Genomic DNA, 15,436 nt, shown 5'->3' with positions numbered 1-15,436 from the left:
TCCTCCCCCTTGCTGCCTCTCCCTCCTCGCCTCTCCCCGCCCGTCCTCCGCCTCCCTGTCCCCTCTCCCTCGTCGCCCTTCCTCCTCCTCTCCCCCTCTCCTTGCGTCCCTGCCGCTGCCCCCTGCCCTTCTTGTCGTCCCCTTCCCTCCTCCCTTCCCCTTCCCCGGTACGCCTTCCTTCCCCTCCCCTGGGCCGGGGGCTCCATCCATGGCCCGGGTCTCGGTGCTATGGGGGCCGGCGGGGGTGGCTGGGGTTTGGTGTCGTGCCCGCCCCGCTCCGGTGGGCGTCCTGACACCTCGGGCGGGACCCAGTATCCGGGGGGCGAGCACTATCGCCCCGCCGGACGGGTCCCATATGCCCGCCGGGGTCCTGGTGGGGTGGGTGGGGGCTTGGTGGGCCGGTGCGCCTCCTGCCCCCGCCCGGTTGGGGGGGGCCCCGCTGGTCACACCTCTTAACTCACTACACTAGGTTTGCACAATACACTTTTATAGACATATAGGGCACATAACACACTTTGGGGGGTGGGGTAGGGTGGAAACACCGTCTTCACCCTACAACTCCCCTCCAATTTAAATACACCACACAACTTGTGGGTGGGGGGGGGGCTTGTGGGGGTGCCATCGGTTGGGGGCCGCAGTATAGAGCAGTGCTGCGGTCCCCTGTCCGTGTCGCCACCCCCCCCCCCCCGCCCTATCTATTTTTTTTAATGCACCACATACACTCAGCAACATGCTTGGGTGGCGGGTGGATCGGAGCGTGGGAATATCATTTCCATCGGCTCCGGTTCACCTGCTCCTAATTTTAATGCACCACACACACACACTTGTATATACACTGGGTGGGGTCACATTCACGGTTTAGGGGTAAAGTTCGCCAGGCCGCGAGCTGGCGGACTCAGTAACAGGGGTTAATTTTCACAAAGAACGCTGGGGTGACGACCGGGGCCTTCCCCCGCTGGGCCTGGGGTTCGGGGGTGTCGGCCGCCCTCCGGTGCCCCCATCTCCCCCTTCTGCCCCCGGTGTTCCGTCCTTCCACACGGCGGGGGGTGGGGTGGGCGCGGCTGCCCTCTCCGCTCCGCTGTCCGGCCCCTCTTCGGCGCCGGTGCCTGGGTGCGGGTGGTCCCCGGGGGCTGGGGGTCGGGGGTTGGGGGGCTGCCGGTTGGTCGGGGTGGGGTCGGGGGGGGCGGCTTTGTTGGGGGGGGGGGCGGTGGTGGGGGTTGCGGGGGGGGTGCTGGGGGTGGGGGGTGTCTGGGGGATTGGGGGCATGGGGGCGGCTGGGGCTGGGTTGGGGTGGGTGGCGGGGGTGGATGGGGGGCGGGGGGTTGTGGGGGGGGCGGGGGTTGGGGGCCGGTGGGGTGCCTGGTGGGCCTGCAGTGCCCCGTCCTGCTGCGTTGGGCCGGGGGCGCGGGCCGTGTTGGGGCGGGGGGCGCTCCTGCTCCTGGGTTTGCTCTCCGGCCGGTGGCCCTGGTGGGGCCCGGGGGTCGTTCTTTGGCGCTGCCGCGGCCTGGGGGGCCCTGAGGTGTTGCGCTTGCTCTGTTCCGGCGGGGGTCGACGGCTCCCCTCTTTGGTGGAGATTTTCATGCATGCCAGATCCACCACACCAGCATCTACCGAAACTCAGACACAATCTGTTTCCTCCTCAGGTTATTGAATCGGTGGAGGCTGGTGTCTCGGATCTCACGCGGCTTCGTCTGTCCTTCCTTCCTTTTCTCGGTCTCTCCGTTGGTCTCTTGAGGCCTCCCTGATTTTATGTTTTTTGGATTTGTTGGGGTCTGGATGTTTCTTGGGCTGGGGAGGAGTTCTGGTGGGGGGTGTCTGGTCGGTGCTGGATTTCACCTTCCTTGGTTTTCTTCGGTCCCCTCGGGTCTGCTGGTGTTCGATTTAGGTGAACGGTATGAGATTTTTTTTCTAATAGGTTTTCTGGTGAGCTAACAAATACACACACGCACGCACGCACGCACGCACATACACATACTCACCCACACACACAAAAAAATAATAATTTATTTATGTATGTATGTATATGTGTATATATGTATGTATGTATGTATGTATATATGTATATATGTATGTATATATGTGTATATATATATATATATATATATTTAAAAAAAAAGAAAAAAAAAAAAAGAAGAGCAATGATGATGACATTTCCGAATGAACAATACTGAGCTCTTAAAAAAAAAGAAGGAAAAAAAAAAAAAAAGTGGCTGAGTATTGTTGTCATGTGTTTCTGCACTGCTTGTGTTCAAATATGACTCGTTTCATTAGCCCATCTATGGTGTTTTACATTGTGTGTTAGCATTAAGCTAGCAGACTTTGCCAAGACACTTATATGGTTGTTTTAAATATAAAAGTTGTGATTTTCTTGTTTAGTTTGACAGTAAACTTCAACTGTGAGTGGCAAGAAACGGCTGGAAGTCTCTTCTTCTTCTTCTTCTTCTTCTTCTTTTTGAAGAAATGTTCACTGCTGCTTCTTACATGAGTTGAGTGTGATTTTTACTTGCAAGCCAAAGCAAAAAAATAAATAAATAAATTAGAACAATCCGCTTGCAAGTCAAGATACTCGGGATATTTCCCACCAACATTATTGCAAAATCCAGACAACTCAAAGCGATGTTCCACTGTAGTCCTTTTCAAGTATTCGCACGGATAGTTTTTGCCCAACACGAGACCAAGTTAATAATCACCACCGAACTTTTCAACTTAGTATTTCTAGTCCAGCCCTCTTTACTGTTCTTCCTCTGGAGGTCCTACAACCCCTCTGGCCTAGGCACCTGGCTTCTCTCATGGTGTGTGGCTATATCATCCAAAATAGATAAGAAAGCCTCTGTGTTGCCACAGGAAAGCATTGTGAAGCCTCCCCCTGCCCTCCGCCCCCGAGCAGTGGATCTCTGCAAAGGCCTCCCCCGAACGAGCTCCAGTCCACAACTGGAACTTTAAAAGAAGCTTGGAGTTGCAACAGCCCTCACCTCCCCGTGGTAACCACCCACGCTGACGAGACACACAAGCTGCAGCCATGTCCTGGAGGGAAAATGAATCTGAGTAAACATGGCTGAATAAATAAATGTGTCAACTTTTTCTTTTTCGGTATTTCACGTTCTTGCTGGAGGACTCAGGGGAAGTTTGAAAAGAGCGTCCTACAGACTTTGATTAGCTTTTTTGTTTCAGCATTAAAGTGAAATAAATTGCGAAAAACTGGATTGTCTATTCAGCAATTAACTCAATTATGAAAGGGGGGGGGCTGTTTTATAGAATTTTATTTTTGGACATTTTAATATGAATTTCCTGACTTCCGCTGATGGAAACTTCAAATTTAATTAGTCTGGCTTGTAAAATAGAGAATAGCCTGGACACCGTTGTGCTGTTTTAGTGCTCAGAGTTGTGCGCATTTCTTGTCCGACCTTTTGCCACACACATAATAATAATGTGATCATTTTTCAATACATTGTTACAATGCCAAAAACTGAAACTTAAACTGAAAAAAATATTGATTTTATATACCACCAGGTTTTATTCCTAAAAATTATCCTTAAGATTACAAAACCACTGGAATATTATGCACAGTTTGAAAATTACCGTAAATTCTGGAGAGTAAATTTTACTCTAAACATTCAAATTTACACTTGGAAGAGAATTTTTTTTAAAAAAGTCACTCAAGGGTTGAGGAACCAAACCAACAACTTCAGGTTGGGAGACAGCTAATCCACTCTCTGAGTTATGCAGCTTTGTAAATCCAAGATTTTTGGTCTCCTTTTGGATATAAGCAAACAGTAGGAGTGGCATAGCTTAGGTGGTAGAGTGGCTCCCAAGCTGAAGGTCATGACCCTTGTGTAACTTATTTTTTAATAAACTTGTAAAATTTAGTCAAAATCTCTCCTTGCAAATTTTTGAGTGACAAATCTTTAAAGGGATACTTGATTCATTGAGCCATTTTCAGCAGTAAAAAGTTAATATTTTGTCTAGAATTTATTTGATAACTTTATTGTTTTTCGTGTACAATTAAACAAAAATGTTCCACTTACTGTCAACTAAAGATGACAGCACCTGTGCTGAGGAAGTAGGTAACGACCAATCAAGGCTCACCTGTTTTCTGTGTTTGGTCAGCATAACTGAGCCATGATTGGTCGTTACCTACTTCCTCAGCACAGGTGATGTCATCTTTAGTCCCTTTAACTCATTCACTGCCATTGACGGCTTTAGACGTCAAAAATTCATTTTAACTATTTCTATTAAATTTTTTCCACTTTTGTTAATAAGAGTATAAAAACCTTGAAAAAAGTTTTTATTGTATTTCATATAAAATTTGTGGTTAATCGTGAGTTAATCATGTGATTAATTACAATCAAAAAATGTAATCGCCTGACAACCTATTTTTTAAATAATCTTTTCTTTTCTTTTTTTAAATAATCTTTTTTTTTTAATAAAAGGTTATTAAAAATGAGGGCGTCAGGCGATTACAATTTTTAATTGTAATTAATCACATGACTTCAATAGTTAACTCACGATTAATCACAAATTTTATATCTGTTCTAAATGTACAATATAATTTTTCCCTAGGTTTTCATCCTCTTGCTTACAAAAGTGGGGGGAAAAATGTTAAACTAATAGAAATAGTTCAAATAAATTTTTGACGTCTATAGCCGTCAATGGCAGTGAATGAGTTAATAGTTTTTTCATGGGATAGGCAAATTTTCTAATACACACTAAAAATACTGTGAGTAAAATTTACTCTGAACATTTTACTCTCTTCTAGGCGTAGACCAAATAGACTCTGTTTAGAGTCAAATTTATTCTACAGAATTTACCGTTGAAAACTAAAAACAAATGGACATAGTGACAGAAAGGTAAATGACAATTGCACAGAAATAAATTGAAAGGGGAGGTGGGGAGTAATTGTTTATTGTACTTAAAAATTAAAGACTGAACAGTACTTGGGCAACAATATTTATTTATTTATTTATTTAGCTGTGATTCTTCTGGGCACTCGATTTGAATTTATCATTTCATATTTGCAGCCTTCAAACTGGGCTCACTGGTTTACGCTTAACAGACAAAAAGTACACTGTGCAACACACTTGTCCATCCCCACCATTTGGCACATAACCTTACGGCACATTCACTGACCCTGGCAAACCTATCAATCAGTCATTTTTCAATGATTAATAACCAGGCTGATAATAAACCATAATTAGACTACCTCCCGTTGGAATGTGTCATGAGAGCGGGTACGGCTTCATCTGAATCGATGCTGATCAACTTTTCTAATTGCGTGCGTGCCTCAGACAGGTGCGGCCGAACCGGTTTGATCTCTCAAACATGTATTCCATCTCTTCTCCCGCCACGAGGGAACATCCAACCAAGGTCAGCGCTCAAAGGCAACCGGGCACCATGGGAAATGAGCGCGTGCCAGCCTCCCACTTTTGCGGGATCAGCGCGGCATCAGAAGGATCGGACTGACACTAGTGAAGTCCCCCGGTATCACCTATCACAACTTGTTTCTGGCACCGAGGAAACCAAAGACCTGCTCTAATTGTATCATTAATATCATTGCAGTGGAGGGCCAATTATTCTTGCTTTGAATTTCACCTGCCGCAACCTTGAATCGGTTTCCGTGCGGATGTTTGAGCACAAACAGTCAGTGAGGTGGAGTTTTTTTGTGATCAAAGCAACATGTAACAAATGACCTTCAATTGAGAAACTGTTTGTACAGTAAAGTATGTTGTAGGGCTCCGTTCACCTCTCATCCCCATATATATATATTTTTAATACTGTAATTGTGTACTTGCTGCCCTGCAGGGGTCTGCACCGATTAATCGACTAACTCAACTCAAATAATTTGATTTCTAAAAAAGCTCGACACGAAAAAGCCGAGTCGCTCATCATGTTAACAGCCAACTTGACTCTCATCTCGCTGACACCCATGTCACTCACCAGACCAGACCGAGCCCCGCCTTCAAAAGCCATACACACTCAGTCACTGATACTGCAGGAGATCTAAGCCTTTAATTACAGGCGGTCCTTGTTCCTTAGGTGGTAATGTAACCAAATTTAAACATAGCTACCACCAACACTAATAATAATAATAATAAAGTCATAATTACAGTAAATATGTATGAAAATTTAATCCCACTAATGAATACATAATCCATTTTTGTGCTTAACAGTCTGCCTGCATCTTTTATTAATGACATGTCTGGCACTGTCAAAAGTTATTAATAATGCAATGTGTACAGTATATTAACTCATTCACTGCCATTGACGGCTATAAACGTCAAAAATTCATTTGAACTATTTCTATTAGTTTAACTTTTTTTTCCACTTTTGTTAACAAGAGTATGAAAACCTAGACGTTTTTTTAAATAATCTTTTATTTTATTTTATTTTTAAAGAAAAGATTATTAAAAATTATTATTGGTGTCAAGCGATTAAATTATTAAAAATTAGGGGCGTCGGGCGATTAAAATTTTGAATTGTAATTAATCGCATGACTTCAATAGTTAACTCACGATTAATCACAAATTTTATATCTGTTCTAAATGTACACTTTTTTTTTAGGTTTTCATATTCTTGTTAGCAAAAGTGGAAAAAAGTAATAGAAATAGTTCAAATTAATTTTTGACGTCTATAGCCGTCAATGGCAGTGAATGAGTTAATAACAGGCCTATAAAAAATGTATTCTACTAATATTTTTGTCATAAGCTAAACCTCCATCAACCAATATTTACTTTTATTGTTTTCTTTTACTTAAAGTATTCATAATAAAACAAATTGATACATGTTGAACAATATTAGGTTAAACAATGTGTGTAAAAAAAAAATGAAACAATATTATTTTAACAATAAAATAATTGATTATGCTAAATCTTACATATAATGCACTCAGTATTAAATAGGTCATTTATTCTCATGTTCTAAATTCCATGACTCCTAATAATTGTATTTCAAATGTTTTAATAAAATAACTACATATATTCTTCATTTCACCCATGTGTTTTCTTTCATTTACAATTCTTAAAATATCATTCACACACAGTATCCAATAGCAAGACTGCGTCCAGGGATCTTTTTTCTTTTAAAACATATACATTCATTCTTCATCCGCCGCAAACAGCATGACAAATCCAAAGTGCCGTTCATAATGGATAGTCGGGCCATTACTGACGGCGTGGGCCGCTCGGCCATTTTTTCTTCATCATAAACTACGTGTGGGATGCCGGGGCCTGGGAAAGTGTCGTTTTTCACCGCCGCTGCGGGCTAAAGAAACACTGATGAATTAAACAAGAGGAAAACAATCAATCTGAGCAAGACGATTTGTCAGGCGTGAGGGACTTGATCACCGCTGGCCTGCCGGGTGTTCATCCGAACCGACCTCTTGGTGGGTGGTTGCAATGTAAACAAACCTGCACAATGCCTAATGACACCCAGCTCAAACACGAGTACAGTTAGGAACGCGCCAAGGTACACGACAGGTACATACAAAATTGCCGCGAATGATTAGTGTCGGTTTCAGGCTCTCCCAACAATTGAAGTTGAATTTAATTTGGCTGTAACGGTTTTGCTGTGACCAATCAGAGGACTGGAGGAAAATATCGTTTGTTCAGATTACTACATATTTGCCGGGCTAGTCAAACTTGGCTTGTTTCGACCAACTAATGTATTTCCCCTCGAAGGTGTTCAGTGATACGGATGTTTGGAGAATACCCCAAAAAAAGGTTTAAACCCCTCAACAAAACCATTCAATTGAACCTAATTAAGCAAAACGGTGTGACTGCTGTGTGTGTGTGTGTGTGTGTGTGTGTGTGTGTGTGTGTGTGTGTGTGTGTGTGTGTGTGTGTGTGTGTGTGTGTGTGTGTGTGTGTGTGTGTGTGTGTGTGTGTGTGTGTGTGTGTGTGTGTGTGTGTGTGTGTGTGTGTGTGTGTGTGTGTGATAGGGATCTGAGTAGATGGCCTAGGGAATCAATCAAGCGGGTTCCAGCCTCCACGCCTCCATCTTATCAAGTGGCAGCGCGCTGACCGATGGTTCAGATTTGAGATGATCTACATGCCTTTATGTAAGTGCGACTAATCCATCAAGAAGCCAGCCATACAAGCTCACTCCATCATTGCCGCCTAGTCCACACCTCACGCAGAGCTTTTGGAGTGTTTTTTTTTTTTCTTCTGTAGGGGTGGGGGTGGGGAGAAGCAAAAGGGAAAACAATTTAAAAGTTGTCAGTTTGCATCATTTATTTCCATCAGAGATGGCATCATTCAGTCTCGATAAATCACAAAGCCAGCTCACTCCAGACCCGAGTGAGGATAAGCGGTATAGAAATTGGGTGGATGGATGCGCATAAGAGATTTTAGTCATTGATACAGTAATGTCATAATCATTCATTAAAAACAATTACTTTAAAAATATGTACTGTGCTGTAAAAAAACGACTGTGAAATGGATTTGTGTTGAGCTCATTTTCCTGCCACTAGATGGCATAATTGCATTTGTAAGATGTTGGTGACAGTTCATCAATCTTGAACATGAAGTAACTTGTGAAATTCTGAAAGATTTTCAGAATTGTAAAATACAATTTGACCCCAGTCTCCACAAATACATGCATTATTAAATGTATTTATGCTGCGTTGCAACTGGATTTCCCTCAACTCAAAATTAACACACTCATTTTGACACCCCTAATATATATATATATATATAAAAAAATATATATATATATATATATATAAAATGATGTATTTTATTATTAGATTTATTAAGTTATTTAAATGTATATATTTATTTTATTATTTATATTGTACTATTAAATTTTATATATATATATATATATATATATATATATATATATATATATGTTTGTGTGTATATGGTGTGGTTTTAATAGCAACCCTTATTCAGTGATTCTTTCACTTACCACAAGAGGGAGTGTGTTTCCCACTTTGAAAAACTGAACTAATTTGAAAAAAATAAACAGCTGTAAATAGCGGTTTTGATTCCTTCATTGCCAAGTTTGTCAGCATCAAACCTCACGTAGCATGGCCTCATTCCCAGCCCTTTCCCTCCTTGTGCAGCAGCCAAACTGCTCCTTGGAGTTTATCCTCCATCAAATCCTGCATTTTTCTCCCAAACACTCCCATAATTAATTCACTCATTTACACAACCTTTCCTTCAAGGTCAAGTCTTCTGATATCTTAATTAAAAAAAAAAAACAGAGAAAGAAGAGAGAGAATAAAGTTTTTTTTTTGGTCTTCAAATGATTCCTCACTTTGGTGAGCTGTTCAATCAGATCTTTTAAACTCACTTAACCCCCGATTAATCCCCCGCACCCTTCAGTTGGCTAATGAAATTAAGAAGGCGAAGCCTCCATCACGGATTCAGCGCGCATCGCAGGGGAAGGTTGGAACGCTCGACCGATAACCGGACAACCACGCAGGAAAGTTTGAAAGAAGCCGCGGATGTGGTTTCGACTCTCAGGCAAAAAATAACACAGGATTGTTGATCTCATTTGAAGCTGTATTGATAGCTCCAGTCAAACATACAACGATAATCATAACAAAATCCCTATATGAAGTAAGCATGGGAAAAACACATACCAGAGTACTTTTGAGCAAATGTAGGTACCCTGCACAAAATGGCTGCAATTTAGGAGTCACAGAAACGGGTCCAAGGTTCTAATTGAACATGTGATAGAAAATGAGGCGTGGAGGCTTATGTGGTGAACGTGAGGTCCGAGCATCTTCAGAGCTTCAGGCCATTGGAAACTCGTGATAGGCAGCATATTGTCCGGTTACGTGATGATAAATCTGCACGAGCAACAACGCATTCGTTATTACTACATTTCTAGTGTTTCTTGAGTGACTTCATTTTATAGTCGTTGATGCGCCCACCTGTCTCTCAATGTCAGCCAACAGGCTGCTGGCTCCCAAGCGGAAGAGGTGAGGAGTGAGCCAGTCGTTGCCCAGCTCCTCTTTGATCAGCAGAAGCCACACCAAAGACTCCTTGGCTGTCCGGATGCCCCCCGCTGGCTTGAAGCCCACCTGAGGGGCCCACGCGAGTCTGATTAGTCTGCTAGGAACTCGCCGGACCAAATGTTTAATTTTTTTTCTTCTCCTCTTGGGCTCCCCTTAGAGTTGATAGCAACTGTACTGCGCTTCAACGTTAATTACATCTGAATTTTATAGGATTCAAAGAAATAAATAACATTTAATTCAGCGATTCTTTCACATACCACTAGAGGGAGCCTGTATACCACTAGTGGTACTCTTACTACACTTTTAGAATGACTAATTTGGCTTCATTTGAAATATTATAATACTAGAGCAGGGTTTTACTACTTAAACATTTTTTGTATATACTCTGTATTGATATTAATTCAAATCAGTGTGGCAATTTAGTGACTTTACCTTGTGGCCTGTACGCAGGAAGTAGTCTCGTATGGCCCTCACCATCACTATGGCAACAGGGTAGGTAGCATTGACTGATTCCTTTCCCGTGGACGTCTTGATGAAGTCAGAACCTGGTGGGTTAAGAGCAAGTTGTACAAATTGTTTTATATTATTATTATTTTTAAGCAAGTGCCATTTACTTGAATTCTGGACAAAAATACTATCAATTGCTGTATATACAGACAAATATCAAATGTAGCTATTTCTAAGTTTATTTTTAAGTAAAATAAAAATGTTTTTAAATATATTTCCATTTAGTACGGTGGCCTAGAGGTGCAAAACACTTTTACAAAGCTGGAGACAAATTTACATTTGAGAAAACATTTTTACAAATCAAAAACAAAATTACATTGCCTTAACAAATGTATAAGTCCTGAAACAAATTTACATTTGAGAAAACAAAATTACAAGCTGTGAAACACTTTTACAAACGCTAACACTAATATACAAGTGACGAAACACGCTCACAAGCGGCCGAAACAAATTTACAAATAACTTTTCAACCGGAAAAGACGGACCAGTAATACCGGAAGTGATACGGAGTTCATTGTGATTCAAGATGGACGGTGGGGAAACGGTGTTTTTGCCTATTTTGCGGCAAACACATGAGCCGATTGACTCAGTTCTGTTTTTCGTGTGCTCGGTCATTGGAGTTTTTAAAAGGCGCAGTCCGTCCCCTGACGTCCGACGTGCGGCTGGTCCTTCCGTCTGGGCTGCGATATTTAAAAACTACAAGTCAATCGGCTCATACGTTCGCTACAAAAAACGGGCAAAACACCGCTTGACAGCCGTCTATCTTGGGTCACCACGAACTCCTTATCACTTCCGGCTCTGCTGGTCCGCCCTTTCCGGTTGAAAAAGTTACTTGTAAATTTGTTTTGGCCGCTTGTAAAAATTTCGTAACTTGTATATTTGTGTCGGCGTTTTTAAAAGTGTTTCATGTCTTGGAAATGTGTTTTCTCACATGTAAATTTGTTTCAGGACTTGTACATTTGTTATGGCAATGTCATTTTGTTATTTTCTTTATTTGAATTTTTTTTTTCTAAAATGTAAATTTGTGTTTTCTCGTATTGTTAAAGTGTTTTTGCACCTCCCGGCCACCGTAATTTAGAGCATTTATTTGCAGAAAATACCAAAATAAGCAGTGTTTTTTCCCCTCTTAATTGTTTTCTGTCCCGTTTGCGGGCATTCCATTTAAATCCCAACAGTTGGGCACATTACATGAAGGTGGAAAGTGGACTCTTGATACTGCAGTCAGACAAGAACAGATGTTGCTGCTGATGCTAACAGAGGGCAGCTGTACTCTCATCAATAAAATCCTTCATTTTTCCTTCCTTCACAGCCAATTATCAGCTTTCTCGATAAAAATAGAAGATGAAATGACATTCTTTTAATAGATGATCCACAAACTATAGAGTGATAATCAGCCCTTCTGTCTCCCTGGTGTATAATGACTGTTCATTACGGAACAGAACAAGATGAACATTTTCCAGTTCATTAAAGACCTGTGCTATGTATTTTTCCAGTCAGGTCTTCTTTTTTAGCATTTCTCCCTCTTCTCTCCCTCAAAGTGGCATAATCCTTAAAGATTCGTCATGGGGTGTCTTAATTACCAGATAATGGATAACGGTTATTAAATACGGGTGGCGGTAATGAAGCTCCAGTCATTTGTGTGCGAAGGGGGGGTGGGGATACCGGTGGAGGAAAATAGCCCGCGTCAGAGATTAATAGGTGAAATTATCATTCAATTTCAGAAATCTCATATGCAATTCATAGGAACAAGAAGAGATTAAGAAGGGAGAGTGGTGACAAAAGCAATGCGTTTTAATAATGATCTCTACCAGAGCCCCTGACGATTCGGTTCTGCAATCAGCTTATTACGTGACGGCTAGTAAAGCATCTGGCAGGCATGTGAAGGATTGTGAATGTGTTTTCACCATCAAGACGACAAACTGACTGAAGTGAGTTTTCAAAAACCTCTTAAGCAGCATGTGAAAATCGAAATTGGCGGTTTCACAAAGGTGTGAAAATGTAACCATGACAACCTAAACTCATCCTAAATTGTTTGCCACTCAATTATAGAAAAAAAATGATAATCGTGTTAATTTTAATTGATACTGAAGTCAAAACTTTAGTATTTATTCGACTATGAAAATGCAACTTAAAGCTACTGAATGTAGAATATTCCATTTCGAATAGCTACTGCCACCTGCTGACGAAAAAATAAACTGCGCATACAGTTCTTCACATACACACCTCGCACATTACGTCACATCCGCAGACAGGGCGCGGGAAATTCTAACCCGAATCCAGTCTGAAAACTATTGGCCAGAGGAGTACCCATTGTGAACAGCTATGGTGTTAATCTACTAATTAGAAGGCATTTCAGTCATAAATGGTCAAATAAAAATCTTATTGTAGTTATTTTTGGGAACAAAAAGTTTTATGTTGCAACTTTAAATATAACTTGAACAACCAGACACAGTTAAATAGCAACAAAAACAATACATATACTAATCTAGTTTGTGTGGAACTGACCGGCCATCATGGCGACCAAACTGGCCTTGTAGACGTTGGTGAAGGTGCCCAGCTCGCCGATGGCCAGGATGGTCTTCATGTGAGCGTCGCCGCAGGCCTCTCGGAACTCACGGATCTCATCATACATGGCTGTGGAAGTAAAAAAAAAAAAAAAAAACTGTATTTATGTAGTTAAAGCATGTGGGAGCGGTAAAACATTTTTATATTTGTTTTTGATGGTCTCGTTACCTTCCCACTGTCCGGTGAGAGCGAGCGTCCTGTTGATGACGATGTCGATTTCAGTGGCGCCGTCCGCTACAGCCATGCGAACCTCCGTCAGGCGCGTCTCCAGTGGGGTCTGACCTGCTGGGAAACCAGTGGCCACTGGAAGAGGACATTTCGATTCAATAACACAACTTTATTGATTGGAATCGCTTTTGATATTTGTTTTGTATCTTTCGATATGAAGTAGGTTCATATATAAAGTTTTAATGTCATTGGGGGTTACATAAAGGCCAATTCTTATTTCTAACTTTAAATTATTTTTTTTTAATTATTATTATAATTATTATACTTTTTTTTATGTAATGGTCTAAATCAGACCAGCTGGTAAAAAAATTTGTTAGACCATTTTTATAAGGGTGTTTTTTTTTTTGGACATACCCGATGCAACCGGAAGATTGGAATTGGCAGCTTTTAGTGATTTGACCGCATCGGCCACGCGTGACGGATACACGCACACTGCACCGGTTGTCACTCCTTTGGGAAAATAAAACAGAAACAGCAGAGAATCATTTCAATTGGTCTGTGTCTCCCCTTGCAGGCTGTAAACAGAACTGCCGGATGTTCGACAGAGAAAAGGCACCTCTGAACAGCATGAGGGACAAAACCCATTCAATAAATAAAACAGACAAATGAATCTATAAAATAAACATTTAGTGTAAGATAGCATATTTAAATGCTAAGGAGACCTTTATCATGCATGTCAATTTTCTCGAGGAGCTCATACTGGACAGGCTGGGTGGCCTTCATGCACAGCCGGTGGACGTTGGACGGCGTATCATCTCCGGCAAGAGTGGTCAGGTCAATACACGTGACGGCCTTCAGCAGCCAGGCAGCCTGCAAAAGAGCATGAATTTATTACAACAGTGGTTCTCAATTATTCTTCACCTCGAAAAATACTTAGCTCTGCAAGTCTGCATTTCTCAGACTTGAACATTGTTTTGAAAAGAAAAGCATGTGTCTCTTTTGAAAGTAATGCAATTATTGACAAGATTATTGTTGTACCTGCCACTGTTTCTTGGGGAGCTTCAGTCCTTGGATGTATTGAGCTCTCCTAAGCACAGCTTGTGTGTTCACTCTCTCTTTGGAGACCCACTCCAGATCTGATGTACAATGGGACAAAAAAAAAAAAAGAAGAAGCATGTAGACAGGTTTCTCCAGGTCTGACACCATGAAAACTGGCCAAATCTTATTTGGCAGTGTTTTTATTAAATTGGAATTATCTTATCACGCCACTCCCACGAAGAATAAACCCTGCGGTATGCATTCATGTAAAACTATCAATTGCAGCAACCAGCTATTACGAAAAAACGTGCAGTCTAGCGGGCTAGGAAGGGAATGTTAAACTATGTCTAAAAAGTAAAAATGATTTTTGAAGCCTTGATGCCAGCAGGGTTCGAGATGCAGAATTAGTGGGTGTCATGAGTTGTTAATTACATGGTCACGGGAAAACTTTCAGTCAACATTTCTTTACAACGAAGCAGGAAAAAGTCCTTCTTATTGTGTCACACTGGTTTGCGCAGCTCCATTCTTGCGTTTTGCAGGTCGTTTACCTCTAAAGTGTTACTTATTAAGCAAACTGAATGACAGAAAGCGATCCTGAGACGCACACGTTTCGAATAACGACCATACATTTGCGTAACCATGATTTACGGTGTTTGCTTGAGTTGACACTTACCGAGCAGGATCCCAGGGTTTCTAGCAGACATAATGACAAATTTATATTTTTTTAAACGCAGATATTGTTTTCCAGTTGCCCACCGAAGCTGTCAGTCACCACTTCCTGGATCCACAGTGTTACCGGAAGTGGAACCACTACGCAGTAAAATATATCACAAATGCGCAAGTGAAAATTCCTGTTAATTGACGCTTTTTCCCCCCTAATACACTAGTCATGTACAGTACTCCAATCTGACTGTAAATTTAACATGCCTTACTAAACATGTAAGTTGGAATGGACATACGCAGGAAGTGGAACCCTTTCATATTAAGATTCAAGTACTGTACAATCTCAAACGTTTCACTTGTAATGTCCTAGTTTGGCTACTAGAGAGAGCTGTGGACTACAAAATGATTACGTCATGTTGCGTGGAGGTGATCTGGCATGTGAAAGAGATGTTTCCAGTCCAAGTAGCAGTCAAATGTAAACGCTAGGCGGCTAGGGTTAACCCTAACCCCTATATTAGAGGAAATATCCACACA

General features: G+C 41.6%; 1 protein-coding gene across 1 annotated transcript; it reads right to left on the bottom strand.

Annotated features, from left to right (window-relative positions):
• Window positions 1-9,482: 9,482 nt before the first annotated feature.
• dera (deoxyribose-phosphate aldolase (putative)) lies at window positions 9,483-15,040 on the bottom strand. Its single transcript, XM_086059530.1, has 9 exons — window positions 14,913-15,040; window positions 14,240-14,337; window positions 13,924-14,071; window positions 13,616-13,711; window positions 13,202-13,336; window positions 12,974-13,102; window positions 10,394-10,506; window positions 9,878-10,027; window positions 9,483-9,793 (listed from the first exon to the last, which is right to left on the bottom strand). The coding sequence occupies exons 1-9, from the start codon at window positions 14,941-14,943 to the stop codon at window positions 9,737-9,739; spliced, it is 957 nt and encodes a 318-aa protein (XP_085915656.1). The 5' UTR covers window positions 14,944-15,040; the 3' UTR covers window positions 9,483-9,736.
• Between the last annotated feature and the right edge of the window lie 396 nt (window positions 15,041-15,436).

This window comes from Leptonotus elevatus, chromosome 17, assembly GCF_054856555.1.
Source record: "Leptonotus elevatus isolate MCC_2025b chromosome 17, RoL_Lele_1.0, whole genome shotgun sequence".
In the NCBI taxonomy this organism is placed as follows: domain Eukaryota; kingdom Metazoa; phylum Chordata; class Actinopteri; order Syngnathiformes; family Syngnathidae; genus Leptonotus; species Leptonotus elevatus.
The sequence above is the reverse complement of the archived record's forward strand: the minus strand, read 5'-3'. Positions and strand labels throughout refer to the sequence as shown.